This window comes from Heliconius melpomene, chromosome 4 (assembly GCF_056956725.1).
Source record: "Heliconius melpomene rosina isolate 202511_hmr_F chromosome 4, ASM5695672v1, whole genome shotgun sequence".
Lineage (NCBI taxonomy): Eukaryota > Metazoa > Arthropoda > Insecta > Lepidoptera > Nymphalidae > Heliconius > Heliconius melpomene.
Window position 1 is genome coordinate 8166962 of NC_140392.1, and position 26272 is coordinate 8193233.

The following is a 26272-nucleotide window of genomic DNA, read 5'->3' on the forward strand; positions in this document are numbered from 1 at the left end:
AGCATCGTGTTGTTTGAGATGGCTTACGTAAGTAATAGTGAAGTTAGTCTACAAAACAAATAAAATATTTACTAACGCGTGACATAAATTAAAGCAACATATTTATAAATAATGCATTGCTCTTATTTTGTTGGCAGGCGCTAAGCCTAAAAATCAATTATCATTAACTTTGATTGCTATGCTTTCACTACAGGTGCTATAAGTAAATGTTCCTAATTGAATCTATTTATTGAAAAATTATAAGAAAATATTTAAAAAAATACTAGTTTCGGATTTTTCCCTTGACATACACCCAATTACTTAACCGGATGCTAAATTTCACCATTCTAGATCATCTGGAACTTGGTTAACATTAAGGTCTATAGGTCAGTCACCCCCCTAAAAATTTACGATTTTTGGACGTCATTATCTAAATAACTGTTTGAGCTATGTTTATGAAATTTAATGCACGTATACAGGTAGGGGGTCTAAATATTTGAGCCAAATATGACAGCTTTAGGTGGAATAGTTTTTGAGTTACGAATAGGTAAAAAGTGGCTTCAAATGGTTCGTGTAAAATAACACACGGTGCTGCTCGCCAGTTCTGTTCGTAAAAAAACTTGGCCACGCGCTCCGCGCGTTTTAAATTTTTTGTGATATTTTTTATGCTGTTTATTAGAATATATGGTTTGTATTATGAAATGAATAATGTGTCATGTTTCTAACTTTTCTCTCTCTCTCTCTCGCTGTACAGTTCAGATCTGGGTTTAATTTTGGAGGGAAGTTTAATTTTTTAAAATACTTCTATAGCTTCACGCTCAGTCCAGCACAGAGCAGGATTGGCAGAGGGAACCTGGAAACCTGGTCCTAAGACACATTTCCATTGAGAAATTACCGTTCTCTATTTTCTGTCGAATTCTCTGGCGTAACTCAACGCCGCACTTTTGCCTTGGTACCAGAGCGAAGAAATGAAAATATTAATAAATAATATTTCATTTCCAGGATAATTCATATAAACTTTAAAAAAAAATAATTTATTTTATTAATAAACCCTCCATTATGCCCTGAAATATAAATTGTGTACAAATGATTAATGCTTTAAAATAACAATACTAGTTCTAATAGCTAAGTTTCAAATGACACAGCTTTTCCATTTTCTCCAACATGATAAATTTAATTTGTAAGTTTTTAGTGATATTTTATAATATTAGCATGTAATGTGTCATGAACATGAACTTTAGGTATGGAAAAGAGAGTGATATATTACTTATTTCTTTTTTCCATTTATTATAGAAATACTGAAATTAAAGTGTAGATGTGTATCGAGGCCGACGTAGCAGATAATGGAAAACGAAGTGTCTTATCTCTATAATTTCTTGCATTTAAACTCAATGTCGTCATAGTGGCATAATAAAAATCACTTTAAGCGTGATAGTTTTGGGTTCAATCTCACTCGGTCACTCAGGTACTGTTTTCATTTCTCCGCTCTGGCAAGAAAAATGTGGTGTTGAGTTCCGCCACTCAACACTCATATCATCATGAAACTTGGCAATTTTAATTACATGTAGATCAAATTAGAAAATTACTGATGAAACATTGGACTGCCTACTAGAAAACATAAATGTAAAGCACGTTTTTAGTTTTTAAACTTAATTATTAGCGATAAGCTCGCTTATTGTGGCTGTATTTTTTATATTGTTTGAAATAAAGGATTAAAATAAAATAAATAAACAAATGTTATTAGGTCAATATAAAATTAAAGCTTTTGTTTATGCATGAATTTAAATTTAAAACTGTTCAAAGTCCATGCACGAAGAAGTGAAATGAATAAATTAAAAATGTTTTCCAGTTTATATTTATTTAAGCGACAATTTTTGAAAAAAACTAATATAAATTGGTTAGCAATGCAGTTCTATACAGCACTCTAGTTACTATAGGTTTTTTACTGTGTAAAAAAGCTTCACGCCGTATCACATTATTCTAATAGTAAAGTCAGTAAAATTTTAAAGCTTATCATATTTTTAAAATAAAGGCTATAGCATAAAATAATCTACTTATACTTCTGCTCTACAAAGCTGGAAATAACTCTGTTAATGAACGTTAGATTGCAGTGAAGCGAAGTAGTTATTATTTTATAATATTTTAAAGTTTTAATAATCCTTTAGAGTTATTTTTACTTTTATAATTAATTGATTGAGGCTATCGAGCAACACAGCAGCTGACTGTAAGTGACGATTGTGGGTTCGATTCCTACTCAAAGAAAACTCAAAGAAATCGATATTTCTTCGTCTAATAAACTTGGAAAATGGATGACCAATGGATGGATGTGTTCATTTCATACACATGTTTATTGTATACACAAAAAAAACTATTACTTAATATTCTGAACATAATATTTTACATATTAACTTGTCACGTTAAAAGCATTATTCTATATTAAAAAATATATTGTCAAAATATATCATTGTAATAATAATTTATATAATACGTCTCCATCGCTTTGACTTTCAACTTAGAAGCACTAATAACAAAGTATGAGACAAACTTAGTATACGGGCTTAGAAACTTCAAGTGAAATTGAACTTTATACCCTCAAAATAAGACTTCACATAGATCAGCAGCTCAATCAACTTTGAAATCTCTAATAATATTATGTAAATGTAAGTATAAATGTCGCAACATGTTATAGTTGCTTTGACTGAAAGTTCGACGTTTCAAATTTATAATCTATATCAGGTTCTAAGTTTTAGTTGTTGTAGTTGAAAGGGGGAGGAATTTGAATGAAAGCCTTTGTTATATTTAGTGTTTATGTTATATAATATATAAATTTACGTTTTGGACTAGATAGAAATATAGAAATTATATTTTTAGGGTTCCGTACCTCAAAAGTTAAAAACGAAACCCTTTATAGAGTCACTTTGGTATATGTCTGTTCGTTTATCAAGACGTTTTATCTCTTAAATTTAAACTTAATATTAAATATTCTAGTCTACGGTCCCTTTAAGTACAGAAAAAATCAGGCGCTATAAAAACCTACAGAATGCTACCCGTGCACCTACAGGTATGTAATTTGGCAGGAAATAAGAACTAACAAATGAAGGAAAAATAAAACTAAAAATTTACGGTGAAAAACGAAAATTACAGTGAAATACGGTTGAAAGTGAAAGTTTATAGGTATATTTATAGGATAATTCAGAGAAATAAACCATAACACACTTTTATTTACAGTTCCTTTCATACAAAATCAACACTTGCGCCCGCAAACTTAAATTTGTCAACGGCTGGATCTAGTACATTCACGCAAACTCCAAATATAATAATTTTATTATATCTTAATAAATAAAAAAAGATAACTAGATGCCCTTTTTTACAGATTCTCAAACAACGACAAAGAAGTTTCCAGAGGAGCCTTCCTTCGAGAAACCAATCGGCAACCACACTTTCTTCCTTGGAAGGGAGGCTGTACTCGGTTGTTCTGTTACGAGTCTCGGCAAACACAAAGTAAGTTGATCTTAAATATTTGAAAAGAATATATATTTGCATTTTCTTTCATATAGTTACAAAAGCGGTATAGTCAATTTTGTGAACGCGATAGGTTGTGGATTCGATTCCGAGTCGACAAAATTAAATCTCTAATATTTTCATTGCAAAGTAATAGGACCGCGTAGTAAACCAAATAGTAATTAAGTTGGTGTATAGCTTATTTTTCCTAGTAGGAAACATTTTTTTTTAAATATTTTTTCTTTCATAACAATCTCTCCAGAAATATATTTAAAAAAACTAAAAATAATATACAACTACTTCAATTATACTCCAGAATTAAATTTAACTTCAGGCTAATTGCCATAATGAAGACATTAATAGATTCAACTTACAAGTAAAAGCAATATACTGGTGCAAAATATTACTATTTTCAGATATAACTGTCGCTTATATAAGGCCGTCGTGAAACAAATAAACTTTAGACAATTATATTTGGAAAATTATATTATGTTATTCTAGTGTATAGTCTACTTACTTACTTCATGACGGTCCTGGATTCGATTTTACTGCTGGGAAATGAAAAATTGTTATTGTCTTCCTCTGATATAGAGGGGGCGCGGAGTTAAGTTTCGCAACTGGACATATAATACATCGAATATCAAATAAAAATTCAGGCATAGATGATTAGAAATCGAGTCTTAAAATTGACTATTGAGGCCGACATTTCACAAATTGTAACGACGGTAGTGGGTTCGATCCCCCCTCGCTTGAATGAATTATTATTTCTTAATATTTTCAATTCTTCGGTTTGGCATTGAATTTTTCAAGGCGCAACGCAATGTCTTGAAAAATTTGGCGGGAAGTGGGGAACGGAGTGTCTTAAAAATAGGTTCCCCCTGTTTACTCTGCTTTTTGTGGAATATAGTGTGAAGCTAAAAAAAAATCTTAATATTATTATTCCCAGTTTTCCCCCAACTAATTTACTTCCATTAATTCAATAACATACACTCTGTCCAATTTCCCCCACACTTAATGCACTTTAAAGGTTATCTCTGCATCACGTTAGATACAAAATGCTTATGCAAAAATAAATTTGGCTAAAGTAAACGCTTTATTATGAACCAGCCGGGTGCCTCGGGCTAGTTTCTTTAAAGTGTATTCAGCAAATTGACACTTTCCGTCTTTTTTCGATTGCATTTAATGAGATTTTTTAAAAATTTAAATCGAGTAGTTAAATAGGAGGATTTTTATTTATGTTATGTTTTATATTTTAATTTCTATGAGCCGTGTTGTGCCGTGTGATGAGGCCGTAATTCCCATTCGTGGAAATGAATTACATTTACATTAAAGCCACTTCTGTGGAAAGTAGGGGACGGAGTGTCTTAACACTAATTTCCTTCTGCTTACCCTTCTGTATGCGGCATGCAGAGTTAACCTAATTTATATGAAGCAGTATATTAAACATTTTGTAGTGTACGCAAAGAGAACAAAAGAAGAAAGCGACAAATAATTTTAGTATATATTTTTCGTTCTTTATGTCTCTCTCGTTAACCATCAGGAGTTGCCGTCAGAGTTTCAATTTGCGTAAAAATCCAGTAGGAATCGAATCCACAACCTGTCGCGTTAGAATCACACTTGCACCCCTACACCAGTCGTGGCTTCCAGTTCCTACGAGTACATGAAATACAGATATACTATTGAATTTAACGCTGTATCATACGAGTGTATTATTATATATCTAACAATAGACTGGATATTCTAGCATGGGAATGTGCAGCAAATAATGTGCATCTGTGCATATAAAGCCCAACCATGTGAAACCTATTGTAATAGGTACTCGTGGTGCTTTGCCGAATGTTACAGGTTCGATTTCAGTATTCATCTGTTCAAAGCTGTCTCCAAGTTATAAACCAAAGTGAAATGGGATTTTTGTAAAGACTTTTTTGTAAATTTCCCCTGTAGGATACAACGTTAGGCTATAAAAATATATAAAAGAAATATCAAGAAATAAAAATAGATCTTTTTTTAGTAAATACAGAAACCTAAACGAAATTAGTTTTAACTATATGTAAGAGTGCTCCGAGCTGTATCCCGCATATAGCATGGTAATCAGAGGGAATCTACTATTAAGACACACTGATTCCCACATTCTGTTGAATTTTTCGTAGCATTGCCGGGCTCTTGCCTTGATACCAGAGCAAAGAAATGCAATTGTTAATAAATAATAATTCACGCGATGCAAAGACCTGAAGATCGAGCTCAGTGGCGTGCCATTGGAGAGGCCTATGTCCAGCAGTGGACGAGGACAGGCTAATGATGATGATGATGATGAATAATTAATTTTCTTGAGTGGGGATCGAACTCACAACCGTCGCGTTACAGTCACACCCTTGTACCCCTCAACGACCTCTAACTATATTAATTTATCAATATTAATTATGATTAATAACTAGCATACCGTACGACCAACTTAGAGGTTCAAGTCGAGCGTGTATTGGTTTCGCAGTGACCGCAAGTAGTTTCTATGACTTTATTATGTGGTTTTCATTGAGAACTTTCAACCACTTTTGTTTGATAAAGCAATGGAGTTTATAAAAAAAATGCTTTAATATTTGAAAAGATTTTATTCATAATTAATCACAATTAAAAAGTTACGAGGCCAGTCAGTAAACGCGACTGTTGTGGGTTCAATAGCCACATGAATAAATAAATTATTTTTATTTCTTCGCTCAGGTATCAAAACATAGTTCGATATAGATTTTTACAAATAATCAAGGAATATCTCGATAAATTGGGAGGTACCTACGTGAGGAACGGGGTGTTTTAATATAAGATGCATACGCAAAGTAAAAAAATATTATAGAAAAAGATTTACAATATTTCATTTTTTAAAGTAGATTTTTTGAAACCTTAGTGTATCTGACTGCCTTAAGAGGAGGACCTAAGTAATTATACATCCACATCACTTATCCTCTATGCTATGCTGATTTCGCGACGAGTCCAAATAACCTGTAAAAAAGCTCCAAATCAATAAGATTTACTATAAAAGTATAGAACTAGCATCAAACACCAACTTCAAAATTTAGCAACTGTTTCGCACCGAAAACACTAGTTAACAAGTTCCGCGCCATACTAAGCTGTCTCTGTACAAATATTTGCTGCCCACATCGACACCGTTACTAGACTCTTATTTATGTACATTGCTGGTTGTTGAAGCTATAGGTTGGTGGGGTTAGGTTAAATTACGTAATGTATATGTTATAATTGAGGTTTTTGATGGATTGGTATAATTATGTTAATTTATTTGTTATTTAGGTATGAGGTAATTCATTTCAGTTTCAGTTATTTCAGTTGCTTATACATATATTGAGATCAGTGCACAAGTGTCTAAACGCGACTGGGTGATCGATTTCCACTCTAGGATATAAAATATTTAATATTTTCATTTCGTGGTTCTGGTATCGAGACAAAGCGCGGCGTTGATTTCTGTGATTCTACACATAATGCCTCGCGAGCGAACTATTCCTTTTGCTTACTCTCCTACGTGCAGGATTTGAAGTTTTGAATTGATTTATGTAGATTTTTTTGTTATTTACGTTAAAGGTTACATTTCAGTTTCAGTTAATCGACTTGCTAATATGTATGTTTAAAATATCTTAATATTTAATAATAATAATAACTTAATAAATAATAATAACTTAATATTTGGGTACGTACCACTTTCATTGTTAGATCGACTAGTTATATCTCAATTTTAACGGGTGTAAGACATTACATAATTATGATTTAAATAAGTGACGACTCTGTTCTCTAGTCTTCCTAATTAATAGATAAACAATATCCACAATATTTTAGACAATAAGAAAATTAATTACACGAACAAACAATAAGTGGAACATTGTCACTCACCACCAGCACCTCAATCACAACGTCGAATTAGGTTCCGCAATAAACAATAAGAAGTTCCACACAAAAGAGACTAATCGGAGAAAAAAAAACAAAGAAAATCAACGGGCAAAATAAGAAACAAAAGGCGGCCTGGCAACGACGGTACGCGCTCACCTCAGCCACAGAGACCTGATAGGCAGTGCTTTAATAGAATATTTTTCTATTTTTTATTTCATTAAAGAGATGTTTTAGTTTAAGTGGTAGTGTATAGGCAAAAGCGACTATATGACGTGATAGGTCGTGAGTTCAATTCCCACTCGAGGAACTTGTTGTGTTCCGCCACTAAATACAATGTCGCCAAAATTAGTTTCCCTCTGCCTGCGATGCTGATGCTAAAAAAACATAATAAAAAAGTTACTGGAATTCGTCATAGTTATGACAGAAAAAGGTTGCTTAAAGTTTAAGTATAATAACTAAATTATAGTTCTTACATAAATGCAAAATATATATATGAATGTTGTACGTGTTTTAGATGGGGAGATGAAAAATTAAACGAAAAAAAAAAGAAAAAAACAGAGAAAAATCATAATAATCACACCACAAAACTTACCCTCAATCCTGCATAATGATAAATCTAGTACAATAGGTCTTTTTTTAATATTTAAATATTTCTATGATTATCTGTACATTTCTAGTCTGTACAAGCATTTAAGGTCCGTGTGTGATATTAAAATTCACGAGGCGTTTTGTAAACCAGAGGTGCACTGATTTTTGTGCATTGTTATGCTGTAGGCATCCCGCCAACCCGCTGTTCTGGAACGACATGTAATGGATGATAATCGCTCCATTTTCTAAGACCATATATTACTTCCCTTCTCGCATGTGGCAGGATAGGCAGAGGAATCTTAGTGTTTAGACACTTCATTTCCTTACTTTGTGCCGATTTCTAGAAAATATAGTGGTGGAAATCAACGACGCGCTTTGAATCAGCACCAGAGCTAAGAAGAGAAAATATTAAATGTTTCATTTTTTCAAATGGGTTTCGAACCCACTACTGTAGCGTGCCTTTTTGCCATGACTCTCCCAATATATTACGTATACGAATTTTTACAGTTGATTCCAGTAAAAAAGGCACACCTGAAAAATATTAATTCGGATTCAACTTCCTAAAGTTTATTGAAGAGCTAACTAAAACAATGAAAAATTGCTTTTTGCTTCTCAAAAGTGAGTGAAAAAACTTTTTCAATATTCACGTGCGTTTTATTTTGCTAGAGTGGAACAATGAAATTGCATGATTCAATATTGTAAATGTATAGTATAGGGATTTTGAGGTTTATTCCAAAGACGAAATGTTACTAATCATTTGTAGAATACGATATATGAAGTAAGTATAAGTAAGAAATATAAAATTTGAGATTTGGACTCGTTGTTAACTGGAAAACACTATGAAATAACTGAGGTTAAACAATAATAAAAAATATTAATATCTATTGCCCTTATAAAATACGTATAAATTTAAAACATATTGGGTATAAAATGCCGCCTTTTGGAAGCCACAAGTTCTTGTCAAACTACGAAAATTATTTTTTACGCTTTCTAAAAAAAAATCTTTGAAAGCGGTAATTGTTCCTAGGAATAACACTTTAAAAATAATTAAACGTAACGAATTTCTAATCTTTATATTTTTAGGATTTTTGCATTTTTGCATCGTTTTTCATGATTTTCTTTGGAAAATAATAGGAAAATGTAGTATCTAGCACAGTTCAAACGTCTGTTCAATACAAGCATTCCATGCGGTAATTGCACGCATAACTTTCGTTCCACACAAAACCATGATGCTATCGACGTACGAGTACAACAACCAAAATGAAATAATTTAGGATTACATCATTGGCAGTTTAAACTCGTTTAAGAATTTATATTAGAACGACAAAATTTGTTTAAGGCAATTGGATTTTCAGATGCATATAGACAAAATTAAGGCAAAGTTTTCAATGACACATGTTATGTTACTTACAACTATTCTAATCTAGCGGGATTCACATGCAAAGTGAAGAAAATTTCTTAATCTTTTATTATTTTTAGACTAATAAAGTACCCACAATATTTGATTTCATTATTATATAGCTATTTTGAAGTACGTTGCTAGAATAGAAAAGAACAGTAAAAAAATAAGATAAATGGGTTCAATCTACAAATGCACGAGAATCTTAAAAAAACTTATAAGAATATTCTAAAATAAACAATATGTATAGGTGTTATTATATTTATGTGGATTTACGATTATATGGAGACTGAGACGCGTTTACATGTATTAACTCCGCTAATGATGTTTTAAAATGCACAAAATAATCTAATTTCGTTACACAGGTGGGCTGGCTTCGGGCAGAAGACCAAACGGTTCTTACAATGCATGAGCGAGCGGTCCTAGGTTCAAGATACGCAGTCAGCCTGGACTCCCCAAGAACTTGGCAGCTACGTATACGACCTTTAAGGGCTGAAGACAGAGGATGCTATATGTGCCAGATCAACACTCAACCCACTATGACTTGGCAAATTGGATGTATTGACGTTTATGGTAAGTTCTTTTGACTTTTGTTTGGGACTAACTTTTACCTTTGGCGTTGCCGCCATGCCATGTGCCGTCGGTGTAGTTCCTGAGAATAACAGTTCAATTAAAGATAATTTCCATACTGAGAGTGACGCAATTAAAATAAATACAATTTGCTTATAATCAAAACACCACAGATCCTGCAATAGACTTTTTATAATAAGATTCAGCAATATCAGATAGTAAATTAAAGGAAAAATTATCGCAGAAAGACCTCTTCAATACATATTTTTTTCAATATTTTCGCCTAAATATCAAATAGTCAGTCGTTATAATCTCATTATAAAGCGCTTTCTAAATTTAGAAAATCAATTTCATTTCATTAATGTTCTAAAAAGGTAACGTCTTATATTTCGTTTTCCTGTAACATTTTATATTATAACTAAGAGTTTAGTTTGAGTAGACATAGAAAAGCGACTGACTGATATTATTTCCATTTCTCTTGTTCTTGTCTTGCTGTCGCTCACCGCTCGAAATCAAACCCACAATGTTCAATTTCGAGCAGACAACGGAGTGACCGGACACTAAGTTTGCTCTGCATATGCCTTCTATAGGCGGAATAAAGCGTGAAGCTGATAATTTTGAAATTGATTGCAATTTTTATATTATAATTTTTTTTTATTTATAATTTTAAGTACAATATTTAATTTTCTGGAGTGGGACTCAACCCCCAACCTGTTTTGTTTGCAAGTGCACCGTGCCATGCCCGTGCTATGATTTTTTACAAAAACAAGGAAGTGAAAATAATTCTTTCCCCGAGCGTCAACAGTCGCATTAACAGTCTTTCTCTTTATTAGCGTTTATCTTTATATATTTCAAGTAAAATCAGAGTGAACCAAAAAAAAATATCACTTTGCTTTCAACTTTTCGCGTACAAACACCATATTTAGCTTAAAAACTTTTACTTTTGTATTTTTGAGTCATATTAATTAATTGGAATTAATTAGACAAAGACAATCGAGGTGCAGAGAAGTATGATTTAACTATAAGTGCGATGTCTGTAGGTTTGAAATGAGCTTGGGGGTTGATGTTATTTAAATTATTAAAGTTTTCTTAATTCTGGCATTATATGGAGAGCGACGTGACTTTCTCTTTTGCGAAAAAACGTAGAATTTTTATTACTGTAAAAGACATGTTTATTTTTTTTTATAAAGCAAACATAACCATAATAATAAATATCTCCCAACCATCTTATATTTAATTAAAAATATTATACAAGAGAAGAAAAAAACAATATCAGGTTTCAATAACTCAAAAGTGCCTTACATAGTCCAGACGCAGGTAAATTATGATACTATTAAGGCGTGGTGGATTGAGCGTATCTTTGAGTCCCCATAAATTCCGCCCCACCCCCAAGCATTAGGGTAAAATAAGGGTATAACGCTTCAGAAAGATTAGATTCACGTTATGACCTGAACTTCGCTTAATGAAGTTGTAGAAAGTTTATTTAATCAACGATCAGTTTGTTTTTTCAAAATCCAGGCCACAAACGTGCAACTGTAAACGTGACAGGTTGTGGCTTCGATTCCCACTGGAGGAAATTAAACATTTGATATTTTTATTTCCTCGCTCTGGTAACGAGGCAAAGCGCGGCGTTAAGTTCTGCAACTTAACACGCAATGCCACCAGAATTCCATGGTAAATGGGGATCGGAAGTGTCTTAACGGGAACGGAAGTATCTTAACACTAGTTTAACAAGTTACCTCTGCTTAACCTACTGTGTGCGGAAAAAAGCATAAAGCTAGAAAGCCTGTCACATAAATCAAATAAAATACAAACTCTAAATGAAATATAATATACACTAAATCAAATTTTAATTACCATTAACTTTAATAGAAAATATCATATAATAAATTCATTTAGGCCAATTAATTAGCTCATTTGTACGCTAATTGGCCCTATTCAGATATTACAGCAATTAATGTGAAACGTTTTGAGAGCCCTAAGAATAAAAAAAAATCCGCTCGTTATAGGTTGAAAAATAACCATGAATTATTAAAGCTGTTTCTCAAGAGCAAGTGAATAAATGAAAAGAATATTTCGCAATTACCCACATTTTTTTTACTGTTTCAGTAGGATAGCGGATAGGGCTATAACTGGTTTTAATTAGAATCTTTGAAACAGCCTTCGGGAGTATCTAACGTCATTGTACTAACAAATCGTGGCTTACGTAAGATCTCTTGTGATATTTTTTTGTTTTTTTGAGTTCAGATTTTTATTGAAAATTGAGTATTAGTTAGTATTACTTAGTTTTTATTTAAATAAACCTTTAATATTGCGTTTATAATATTTTCTTTAAAAATATGAATTATCAATTTATTTTATATTCAATTGAGGAATTCTATACCTATAATATGTATTTACATTATGTCTGTTGTTTTTCATAGTGAAGAAATGAAAATAATTCCTAATAATACAACGTACAGTCTACGTTTATATAGTATAGTCAGACGCTGTCCCAGTCTAGTGTACGCCCACTATTGGGCATAATAATATTATTTATTCCTTGAAACATTAAAAAATACATTTAACAGAAAAAAAATAGCCTCGGTGGACATATCTCTTTAAGAGATTTCTTCCAGCCAACCTGTGGAAGTGGGTGAAAGAATATGGCGAGGAGACAAAATATGTTATATGAAAATAGAGCGGATGTGAATCTAAAATTTTATAAAAAATAATGTAATTCCTCCAAATGTTTACACGACGCTCGTTCCTACCCTTCCTGTATCAAACAGCTTTCGAGGACTTTCCTGATTGACATTGATCAAAGACTTTGGACTTGGTACCGTGAAGTATTAGATACGAAGATCTGTAGCTCCGCTATTATATACTGTATTTATATCTTCAAGCAAGTTTTCATTATATGTTGTTACTTTCTACAATATAAAATTTCAAATTAAAAAAACCGCTTTTAAAATCGAACTACCATTGCCCACACTACGTATAGTGTGATGCTATCGTATTTCGTAAAATACGATAGCAAATGGTAAAACTCTTGATCGCACTCTCCACGCTATAAAAGTGAGAAACACATTGATTCCCCGCTCGTTGCCTGCTAATTGCCAATTAGAGATGCTAAAAACGTTTAAGCGAACTCCAGCTTTTGGGTATAAGTATGCCGAAACCATAAGCATTATATGTTACGTCAGTATATCGACTCATATGGCGATGTCTTGTTCCAATTAACGGACTATCAGCTATCAGCTATCAGCTCCAAATTTAGTTTTTCGTTTGTTTTGTTTCTTATGAACTGCTGCCAGTCGTGGTAGGATTACTAAAATGGGGGGCTGTAAACGCGAAAGGTTGTAAGTTCGATTTCCAGTTAAGAAATTGAAATATTTAATATTATTATTTTCTCGTTCTGGTTAAAAGAAATCGCTGTTTTGAGATCTGCCACTCATCATACAACTTTCCAACAGAATATTCTATCATTACCGTCCATCAGCCTTGGTGACACCGGTCTCAATACAATAAAATGAAAATGATTAAAATATTCCTTCAAAAATCGATTGAACCTACAACTAACACATAAACAAACTTAGTCCCACTGAACCACAATACCCGGAACAACAAGTAGATATAAAATAAAACTGCAAATACAAGTTCCCAACAGAATATTCCATCATTACTGGCCATCAGCGTCGGTGACACCGGCCTCAATAAAGTGGCGAACTAAGTTGAAATTGAAAAAGAAATCCCGACCGCATGCAAATACGTATTACAATATTGCTAAACTATTCCCTCGTCGTCTGAGGGGAGGTCTTTTATTATATTTTAAGCGGGGCAAAATGTTATTACTCGTAAAAACCTTTTTAACTCGGGAAGTATTAGGCCTGGAATTTTTTTTTTACTTTTGTAGTTGTTTATGTTTATTTCTTTTATTCGTTTTCTTTTGATGTATGTGGAGAGCTCGTTATTCATTGTCCACTTATTTATGGATTCAAGTTAATTCGGTTCTTCATTTGTGGTTTTCGAACATGCCAGATAAGCACAATTATTGATGGAGAATAAGTATTACGTTGCACGCTCTATCCCTCATAGAAGGATAGATGAAGGGAACCTAGTGTCATAAGAAAAATCCTTTATTCATTTCTTACCTATCTCGTGACAATGTAAATTATTATTTTTATTTACATAATTATATAAAAATATGTATTTTCTTAATTTCATGCTGTACCCCTCATATAGAAGAGTAGTCAGAGGGAACCTAGAAACCTAGTAAGACATTTCGTTCCCATTAAAATACTTCCGTTTTTCATTTTCCGTTAATTCTGATGGCATTGCGTGTTTAGTGGCGGAACTTAACGCCCCATATAAAAATGTAAGTTTCATCATCATTATCACTTTTAAATTTTATAAGGCTTTTGGAATTATTATTATTTAAATAAGTTATTTTGCAAAAAAATGTCGTAAGCCCGTGAAATGCTTTAGGTAATTAAGAAGCGTAAGTTTTTTTAAATGTAATTATAATCTTTATAATCCAAGGTCTCAGAATATATTTTTTTATTTAAATTTAAATTTAGTTTATTAACTAACTGTACGAAGTTTTATATATAAAAAAGAAAATATAAGCTACTTACAACGTGTAAAAATTATTTTTCAAGAAACTATTATTTCTAAGCATATTTTTAAAAACACTTTCAAGTTTCAGTCGTTAGTTGTTATGGCGGTGTCACCTTCGCTGACAACGAGTAATGACGAGGCTTCAGAATAAACTGAGATAGCTTTTTCTTACTCCTGCTATTATTTTATATATTTTTTATTATTTTTGATATAAATAGTATGTGCAAAGAGATAAATGACTAGAAAAGAGGAAAAGGGTATTATGGTACAGTTAAAATTTATAATTGAACTAGGTGTTTTGGGTTGAAATACCTCTAGGAACCTTTACTTGAAGGAATGTTTATATTACCGATTTTTAGTCAATTAAGATATCTTTCGTCGATTAGATAACTTTTTTAAGCCACGCTGTATCCCGCACATAGTCTGGTACCTAGTGTTAAAACACTCCGTTCTCAATTACACACATCCGTTGTTCACTCTCTTTCAACTATTTTCTCATAAAATTATATTAACATACATATTTCCAGAAATTAAAAAAAGGTAACTATAGAAACTCAAGTTGCAACAGAAAAAAATAAAAAGGCAAGACAATATAAAGCAATCTCGACATTCATAAACAACAAAATCTCAGAACTGAGGTCTCTTTTAAGCGCATCAAATGCGAGACAGCGATTCTCGAAAGCAACACATATGAGCATAGCGCTGAAATGAAAAAAAAAACTTTAAAAAACACCACTGCCTTAGAATAAAAAGGGGAAGGATAATATGCTAATTGCACCTGTAGATTTTTTTTAAAGTACCCTACTTTAGTCCAAGGAAAACACAAAAAGGCACTTCGATCCCCACCCTCGTGGCGCAGCGACATAAGGGTGTGACTGTAACGTGACGGTTATGGGTTCGATCCGTATTGAAGGAAATAAAATATTTATTTACATTTATATTTTCATTAGAGAAATATCCAGCACACAGCAGGGTAGGCAGAGGGAACCTTGTTAAGACACACCGTTCCCCACTTTCTGCAGAATTCTGGAGGCATTGCGTGTTAAGTGAAGAAATGAAAATGTAAATTTAAATAAATATTTAATCTCGTCGAGCAGGGATCAAACCCGCAACCAGTGAGTTTTACAGTCACACTTTATTGCCCCTGTGCTATGACTGGCCTCAAATTAATTAAGTGATATTTAACATTGTTATTGTTTATTTTAAAGGCATATGTATACTATCTCTAGGCATATTTAGTAATAATATGATATCAGTATCTCAGATAAGGTATTTCATTGAAATATTTACAACATCAAAGACTGGCGCTACCAAGTCAGAGGTACTTAATTAATATGAATTCAAATTAAGCTCTAAATACTGATCTCTCAAATTTATGAAGACAGTTTACTTTGCTCTAGGCTTGACTTAAACAAGCTTGTTATTTACTAACGACGATGTATATATGAATATTCTTCTCTGTTTGTTGTTTCTTAATAAATATTTTTCATTCCTAAGTGTGGAATAACACTTAAAAATGTTAAAAAAGCCGTCTTAACGCAGTGGCAAGAGCGTGTGACTGTAAACGCAACAGTTGTGAGTTCAAATATTTTGATTTCTTCGTCCTATGGAAATCGTTACCTTCTGCCACTCAACACGCAATGCTTCGAAAATTGAAGAAAGTGGGAAACGGAAGTGTTTTAATAGGAACGGTGTATCTTAGCACTAGGATCTCTGTTTCCAATCTGCCAAACCTGCTATCTAGCGGCAAGATGAACAAATATCAAAAATACATAAATAAAACGACCCGATACCATTTCCAATTTATCCTGGTTTCAGTTCTGTGCCGTCTTTGCTTCTCAAAGGAAATAAAAGTGCAACATTAAACATTTCTTGGAAAGTTGGTGTGGAAGTTGTGGAACTATCTCTTATGCCGTGGACATGTTTGTACACTTTGTGTTTTCTATTAAATTTTTCAAAGACAGCCCGTAAAATTATATGCGAGATTATATCCTTCATTGAGATACCAGTGTTATTTGGTTTTACGAAGCCAATTTTTATATATAAATATTAATACAAGCCTGATTTATTATCAAAATTTCCGAGCCCTTATCTATATATATAAAATCGAATGGTCACTCATTCATCACACGAAATCTCAGAAACTACATGAGCTAGGAATCTCAAATTTTGCATAGGAGTTATTTATAGGACGTACGTGCGAAGACGGGAATTTGCAATATTCGACTTCTAAAGGGTTGTTATTGGGGTTGAAAGTTTGTATGAAACTTCGTTACTACAAATGCTAGCAGTCTCAAATTTTACATGGATGTCACTTTTAGGACGTAGGTACTCATGGAGACAGAAATTAATAATAACGTAGTTCACGCAGGCGAAGCTGCGGGCGGGCCGCTAGTAACAGATAGAGATATCTAATTATACTTTTGATAAAAAAAAAATATATATTTGACGAAATAACCTACGTTTTGTGTTGTATAAAAATTGAATTTAATATCAATATTGTAGATATTGTAGGTTCCGCGTATCGCTAGTTTCCAGAGCAAGAATCAAGCGGATGCTGGCTATCGATAGCGCGTGCGTCATCGCCACCGCACAGCTGATAAGCGCCTTGAATTATCATTGCAAATAATGTTTATACATTTATATCTGACCTGAACACTGAGGAGTTCCACCACTGATGCTTATCATCACACAATTTATTAACTAAATATTTAGATTAATATCCATAGTGTAGTGACGCGGGCTTATTAGTCTTTGAACAAAATAAATAATGAACTAACAGTTTGATATAGAGGTCTTAGCGATAGTAAGTTCATATGATAATTTAAATATAGGAAAATACCAGCTGTTTATACAATTTCAAACTTATAAACAACATTTTATTTGTATACAATTCTCTGCAATAATAATAACCAGAATGTATATAATTTATTTATCGATTATTGGATGGTGTAGTGAGGTCTCTTATTAAGCTTAATTTCTCCACATAGATAGATGAGTTCAATTTTTTTCTCCAACAGTGTTACAAAAGTCCATTTTTATCAAGATATTTCTGTTTTCCACTTTATAAAGAAATGTAGAAATGAAATATTAAATATTTCTTCGCTCTCACAACAAGACAAAGCACAGCGTTAAGTTCCACCACTCCACACGCAAGGTTTCGAAAATTGGGCGGACAGTGGGAACCGGAGCACCTTAATACTAGGTTCCCTCCTGCCTTCATGTCATTTTTGGGATACAGTATGAACTTGGAAAAAAACTGTTGTGTTTTTATTTGATGTGGTTATAAGATTAATTAAATTAGCATTTTTGTTAAGTCTGTAGCACACTTGAGTCCACAGCGGCAACAACTTACATAATATTAATTTCCCAAGTCGAATTAAGCATTAAATATGTTTTATATTGTCTTGTTTTTATTAGTATAAAATTGAACTATTTTAATTAAAATTGTATGTCGTATAATTAAACCTAATCAAATTGTAAATACCTAAATATTTGTATTGTAAGGTAAGGTAAGTAAGGTAAGTAAAGTTAACATACTTAACAATTGTCTGGTATGTAGGTGTTCCCCTTTTCGCCTTGGAGTGTATATTGACTAATTGATTTTGGTTTTTAATTGTATACCAAATATAAATACATTTATTTTTTACATTTTTAAAGCGCTTTTCCACACATGGAAGAAAAACAAAGAGTATAGAAATTTGAAAGCAGTGGAATTTGAACCCACGCCTCTTGGAAACCATTTAAGCGCTCTGATAGAACATATGAGAGTGTATGGCTTTTGTTCAAATTTTTACTAGGCAGAGGGAACTTAGTGTTTAGACATTTCCCCAGAGTCCGAGTGGAGATCGAACCCACAACCGTCGTGTACAGTCCCGCCCTTGTGCCCTCAATGTCCACGTTAATAAAATGAATAAATTTATTACTTTCCATTCTTAATTCCTTACAAAATCACAATATACTTTGTAAAAACAAAACCGAAAATTAAACAGAATAGCGAATAACAGTCGAAGGAAATTCTATGTCGTAAATTAAATTTTCTCATTAGACCGATACGAGCTACCGACGCGTTGGTAAGCTGATGTATTTCTAGGTTAAAATACCAAAAGTTTGGCAATTTTACTTTTATTCCAACGATTTGCATCGCAGAACTCGCGATTCCTTTTCCAATTCCAAAGTTACTGTGCTATACTCGAACGCGACCTGACTTTTGTGACTCCATTAGTTTTTTACAGCAATTTCTCTTCGGCCAGTTGGTGTCGAATGGAAATTTCTTTAGGAACCGGGCTCAGGAAGTTTTCTTCTGATCGCTTATTGGTTTTCTTCCAATATTCTTTAGTTCTGGATTAAATTTCTTTTGTGTTATTTGCATGACAAAGTATTATAATTAGATTGAATTTGTCAAATTAGATCAACTAATAATATAGTTGTTTTAGCATCTTCCCAAATGGGAGGATAGACAAAAGGAATACATTCCGATCCTCACTTCATTTAATTTTCGAGATAAAGCATGTTGATTGATGGAACCTAACGCTGCGCTTAGCCTACCAAATTAGGAAAATGAAAATAATTCACACTTTGATTGGGAATCTCTATCGTAAAAATAAAATATTTACTTATTATCGAATATAATTTTAATAATATAATTAAATTACTTTGCCAGTGTATAGCAATTTGCGCGAAATTGTTATAGAGCAATGAAAGGTTTCTTCCGGAAACCTTTAAAAATATATTACGAAGTAGTGTTTGCTTATATAACTTCGGTTTACTTCCTTATTTTGACAAGACTGTATTCAAACAGAAATGTTTTTCTGTATAGTATTTGTAAAATGGATAGAATAGTGTGCAAAATTATGAATATAATAACTTTTTTTTTGTTTTTCTGTATAGCGATTGAGGTTTTTTAAATAAGATGTATTATTTTTTTTTATATTATTTACACCGTGGCTGTCGTGGCATAGTACATATGACTCAGAATGGCGATTATGGGTTCAATCCCCAATCGGGACAATGATTTATTTTAAATTAAATTCCATTGTCCCGCTCTGTGTAGACATAACGTGGCGTTAAGTTCCGCCGTTTCCATTTCCGTTTAAAAGCGTTGATTGGAGGTTTCGATCCTTACTCAGATAGAATGAGCTATTCTTAATATAAAGGAAGGATATGAATATAGGATTATATTCCTAATAAAAACTATTCCCCTACTTAGGCACTGACAGACAAAGCCCAAACGAAACTACCTATATATTCCAGCTCACAACATAAATAATACCCCAAAAATTCCACCAAAACAGAAAATCAATATCCATTATTTTACAACATCTGGTGGAATTTCCACGACAGGTCGTTATATGAGACATATCAGCATCAAATCCCTATTGAAATCCACAAAATATTCAAACGACAAAAATATGAAACGAAATAAACTTGTCCAAATATTGGGTATATTACCAATAACAAATTACGTCAGTAAAGTGTCCCATATATTGTCAATAAAGGCTTAATTTCTTCTACATCCGCTATGATTGATGGATATATGTTATGTCGGGAATAAAGCTTCTGGGATCAACGGTTGGCGAGGCTGGCTGTTTTTACCACGAACACCTATTTGGATTTATGGTAAAACCTATTTTAGTACATGTTTACTAATATTTTAAAGATTTTCAATTTTATAATAGAGGCCAGTGGTGGTGTAGATTCGATCCCCTTCGAGGCAATTAATTATTTTAAGTTCCTTACACTCTATAAGCTAAATAGTCTCTAATTCTGGCAGAAAGTAGAAAACGGAGTGCCTTGACACTAGTTAGGAGAGCTACACATTATTTACTTTTTTCTTTCTCATGAAGCTTTTCCGGAACAATCGTATTTACACTCGGGTAAAGCTAAAGTGGGTCGCCAGTTTCGTTAACATATTAGCCTATTTATTTCCGGTTCCGCCATCTAATAGGTATTTTTCCATGCGAATCGTTCTTTCCATCTATCGCATTGAAAATGATTTGTCATTGGGTAGTTTCTCTACCATCATGGGGTATGAAAGTATAGTTCCAGGTCTATTTTTTTTATATTACAAGCAATAATTCTTATTCAGATAGTATTTCTATGATATATTCTTCGTTAGATGTTCCAGATCTTCAATTTTGATATATCAATGGGAAGTGAAAGAAGAAAGAGATTAAAATAGTATAAGTAGTATACTTATGTATATAGAATGCCTTAAAGATGATAAATTTTATTTGGGTGTGATTGTAGGTTCGAAATCCACTCGGAGAAATCTATTAAATAATTACATTTTATTTCCCAGTCTGGGTGCAAAAATATTTATAATACTATTTTTATTTATTTTTCTCTTTAACAGTGCCACCAGACGTCGTTAGCGATGATACATCGTCGGACGTCTCAGTGCAAGAACTAGAAAACGCAACGCTAACGTGTAAAGCTACTGGACACCCTCCACCAAAAATTACATGGCGAAGAGAAGATCACGAACCTATTTTACTGAAGAAGCCTTCTTCGAGGGACTTTGATAAAGGTTTGATAGTAAAATAAAATTTATTAGAAATAATAGTGAAGGCAAAATTAAAATTGAAGTCGTCGTAGCATAGTGGCATGACTGTGAAAGCGATGATTGTGGGTTCGATCCCCACTCGAGGAAATTAAATATTAAACTGAAACTAACTAACTAACTAACTAACTGAAAAACTTCTTTAAGTTAAATTTTAGTATTTTTTCTACAAGTCAGGTACATGTGTAAGTTTTGTATAATAAGCTCTATAACGTTAAATTTCTACTAATTTGCGTATATTAAAAGTTAAAGTAAGTTACATTATAATATTATTCTGTATAGTGCTATCAGAGTATACTTAATGCAAATTAAGATAATACCATAACCATCTTAGAAGAACAAGCTTAAGAAAATTCAAGTTTTATTTAATAAAAGTGCCTTCATTGTAGCTTGACTCTTCTGATTCAACACGACTATTATGGGTTCAAATTCAAATTAGAGTAATTTTGTATATTATAATTCTCATCTCAATTCTCATTCCCTTCGCTGTAATAATTAAAAAAACTAAAACTCTGAAAAGAGTCGTCGCACTTTCTCTACCAGATCTAAGAAATGAAAATAATTTAAATATAATAATTTCCTCAAGCAATTAATTATCAAATCGTGCTTAGCACTGCTCTAGGACGGTCTTTGCTAATATATTGAAGTTTGATTTGAACCTGAAACAAAACTAAATATTTGTCCAAAAAACTGGAAAACAATTCAAATATAACTTGTTTCTGTCATCTAATGTCATTTGAAGACGACGCTTTATAAAAAAACATAGGCCTTTGATCTTTCAGAAAAATAAAGAAAGAAATAATATGGCATAATTCATTGAGAGCATTTTAATGATCTTATTTGATCCATGTTTTTTTACATAAAAATAGAGTTATTTATATATATATACTTTAAATTAACAGTGTGGGTAACAATTAATATTTGTATTTCGTTCTCTTTTTTAGAGAGATCCGTTGGGAAAGAGAACGGAGAGTCATAAAACAATTTTATTCTGCCTATAAGTATGGTATAAAGCTAAGAATAGACAGGAAAAAAAACGTTATTATTATTATGGCTGGCCGCAAACAAAAAAACAATAAAAGTTTGGAAAAATATTTTAAGTAAAAAATTATACGCGTACAGTGTGTATAATTATAACATTTTAAAACTGAATTTTATTATGGAATAATTTTAATTACATTTTACGGATCCGTGTTAAATTAAAGAAAAATACAAATAAAATGTAAATTGTTATCGTAACTGAAATAAGTTCTTTACAAAATTCAAATTGTTTTTTTCTTTTATATAATCTTCATTCATTAAAAAAATCTTTACGAATTTGCTTCAATAATTATTTGTACGTGATTTAAACTTTTAATGGAGGGTAGGCTGAGGGAACCTAGTGTTAAGACACTTTACTTTCCACTTTCTACCGAATTCTAGAGGTATTATATGTTGAGGGGCGGAACTCAACGCCGCGCTTTGCCTCGACACTAAAACGAAGAAATGAAAATATTAAATATTAACCTGTCGCGTTATATTATTATAGTTCTCACGCTTGTGCCACTGCGAAACAACCTACATCATCCTTGTTATTTTTATTCTTATAAAAATGTATGGTAACGATGCATGTTAAGTGGTTCATTAAATTCATCTGAATTTCCGAAAAAATAACAGTTAAAAATGACACGAAAAAGTATATTTTAATATTGTTATTTCATAAAAGTAATATCCCTTAGCCAAGGAAAACCAATACAAATATTTTCTTTATAAATATTCGATGTTTCATCAACATTTCTCCCCACAAATTATCCGTAAAGCGTCTTGGGGAATATTAGAAAATCAATTTGAAAAGTTCGATGGAATGGATTTGTGAGACTTGTGGCGTGGTAAGTTTAGTCGTACTGCTCGTGGGTTCGATTTCTGTTCGGAGAAATATAATATCAATATGAAACTGTTGAAAACATGAATATTTTATTATGACCGACATACTGGTATTTCAAGTTTAAGTTGTGTTTAATATCTCTTCTTTTCCACGTCCTAGTAGACATAGGGCGGCGGCATTGGGTTCGCCTCTTCACATACAATTTGGCAGAAAATGGGGAACAGAGTATCCTAACACTAAGTTCTCTCTGTCTATTCTAACCTAACTAATCTATACTTAATGTTTATGTTTTGATACACATTTTAACTTTACTTAACTTTGGTTTCTTTTAAAAAAAAGCTTTTTATAGAAATTTCGCTAAAATAACTGAACTATGTATATAAGTATTCCGTTCGAGCCTTGCGCGTGGGTTGGCTACTTTATAAATAAGTTATAAAATATTCAGTACTACAACCAGTCCCTATTTCCTCTGAAAGCTCAAAAGCTCTTACTTTCATATATATGAAACTGTAATATATTTTTTATTTTTTACATTTAATAGGTTAGGCAGAGGGAACCTTATGTCAATAAACTTCGTCTTTTTACCAGAGAAGGAAAAAAAAAAACATTTTCCGAATTGCTAATCGAACCCATATTCATCGTGTTTTCAATCAGACAATGTGCCTCTGCGCTACGACGGCATATATTTTTTCCTATATCTATATATATAAAATCGAAAGGTCACTCACTCATCACGAAATTTCAGAAACTACAAGTGGTAGGTACAATCTAAAATTTAAGGAGTTTTTTAAGGAGTTGTAGGACGTAGGTGCTCGCTAAAACGGGAATTTGCAATATTCGACTTCTAAGGGGTTGTTTTTGGGGTTGAAAGTTTGTATGAAACTTCGTTACTACAAATGCTAGGAGTCTCAAATTTTGCATGGAAATCACTTATAAGACGTTGGACTCATGGAGACAGAAATTAATAAGAACGTAGTTCACGCAAGCGAAGCCGCGGGCGGGCCGCTAGTAATGATATAAAGTTATGCAATATGCCATTTTCTAAGAACTTCCTTTTGTTTAAGAGCTATGATGGGATTCTATGAATTCTAATTACCTCACTTAGTTCCATAAGTAATAAGTACTTACGAGGTTTATACTCTAAGTAGTTTCAAAATCCTATTACCTTTCATCATTATTATAAGTTTATTCCAAGACAAAGCTAACTAGAATTAACTGTAAATGTAATATGTTCGTATATTATAAATGATGAATGATTGTTTGAGGCGGTGCGGTGGTTCCTACGCCAAGGTTCCAAGTTTGATTTCCACTCCACTAGTAGCAACACAAGACCTGGAATAAATTTGTTTTACTCTTCAGATAATGTCTCGAAGATTAAAATGAAAGTAGGTAATCGAGTCTTTACACTAGGTTCCCTCACTTATAATACTGGATAGATTTATACTACAGCTTGTTTTTTTATATTTTTTAGAAATGTAAGAATATTTACCTCAAAGTTAAACATAAATATACGGTTTTAATTTTTTTTTTGATATATTGCAAAAATGACTAATTTTTCATTTCCCTGGTGTGGTTAGACAAAGCCTGGCTTAATACGCAAGCGCAGTTCAGTTCCGGTACTCAAAATATATTGTCTTAAATTCTTTAATACTAATAATAGGTTTTTTTTTCTATATAATGCACGTTTAATTTTACGGGTTATAGCGTGAAGTTAAAAATAAAAAAAAACAATACCCACATATATATGAGGGAAACTATACAATTTAGTGACAAAGTGAGTTAGTTATTCTTCAACCGACCAAAATAAAATCAATAAAAATTATAAATAGTAGCACAGTGTTCAAAAATTGAATTAAAAGTGAGAACAGAACTTCTTAAGGTTCCCTCTAGGTTCCCTCTAAAAGAAAAAAAAAACAATAAAAAAATAGCTTAAATGAAACCGGAAATATCTAGCTATTACAGTAAAAGCTTAACAGTTACTCTCTGAAAGTATGCGTCATAAGTAAATGTTGAGCGGAATGACGGTATGGCGTGATTCCCTCGATAACTTATGAAATTTCCTTTCGTGTTAAACTGAGCGTTGTTCTCCATCATGCTGGAGTTCCCTTTAATGATAACAATTAAAGTGTTCATCTAAAATAACGAACTACATTTCTCTGTTATTTCTATTGAAATGTATATTTTTTTAATTTGGTGAACTTTTATACAATTTAGTAAGATAGAACCTCGGAGCTGGTCTGATGATGGAGCCAGGGCCTGAGAGAAACTCTTCAGAGATTACTAATCTAGTTCATGGTTCATGGTTTATGGCTCAAGCTTATACAGTTTTAGTTCAAGAATGCTCGATTTATTTTTTTTTTCAATTATATAATTTTATTTTCCAATCTAGAGTTAGGTAGAATATAAACCTAAATAGGTACAATTGAATGAAAGAACAAATGAATTGATAGAGGCTGTCGTTCCGCATTGTGGATTCGATTCCCTCTCAGGGGTATGATTTATTCTCTAGTACCAAGGTGAAATCGATGGGTTTTATTCCGCTTATTGACATGCAAGGCCTCGAAGATGGCATGGATGGATGGCGGCAGTAGGTAAAAAACGGAATGCGAAACCTGAAAGATTTCTGAACTTGTTTAGGCATATTTAACTATTACTTAAATGTAATTACTTACTAAGCTCATAGTGTTAAATATAGTCCAAAATAAAATAAAAAAATATATATGGGTCATAATCAGAAAAGTGGACATTTTCGAATTCGTAACGTAACTGATAAGTAACAACACTGATAAAGTTTGTTACGAAACTGATGACATAAGGCATTATACACAACAAAATAACGATATTATATGAATAAAACTATTGTTTTTTTTATTTAATGAGACACAGATCAAAATTTTAAAGGTTCAATCGTTGAATTAACAGATTATAAATGTAAGAAGAAAACATAACAAAGTGAGAATATTAACAATATAATAATGCTAGTTCGTAACGTAATAAAGTTATATTTCTAGTTAGAGATCACAAAGTTAATGATAAAATTAAATTCACTTTAAAATATATCAAAATTTGAGTCGTTATCATTGGAATTAAGTTTAATTCTTTGTAAGTGTTTATTCCGCATATCTTCATATTTAATAGGATTGGTCTTTTTAAGACGTTCTCTATATCTAAAAAAAAAAGCATTTGTTTCAGCATTTGACATAGGAGCTTACGCTTACTGAAAATACAAAAATATATATCAAAAAATAATAATCACAAAATCACAACTAATTTCAGAAAGAATAAAAATAAATTTTAACTAAATCGGTTCAGCTGTTTCTGA

At 32.2% G+C, this 26272-nt stretch overlaps 1 protein-coding gene across 2 annotated transcripts in view; it reads left to right on the forward strand.

Annotated features, from left to right (window-relative positions):
- Positions 1-26272, forward strand: part of DIP-gamma (Dpr-interacting protein gamma) — a 64944-nt gene that overhangs the window by 15443 nt on the left and 23229 nt on the right. For both annotated transcript variants that reach the window (XM_085184977.1, XM_085184978.1), the window contains exons 3-5: positions 3353-3480; positions 9721-9928; positions 20880-21053. In XM_085184977.1, coding sequence (XP_085041103.1) covers positions 3353-3480; positions 9721-9928; positions 20880-21053 — 510 coding nt within the window. The remainder of the gene's footprint in view (positions 1-3352; positions 3481-9720; positions 9929-20879; positions 21054-26272) is intronic.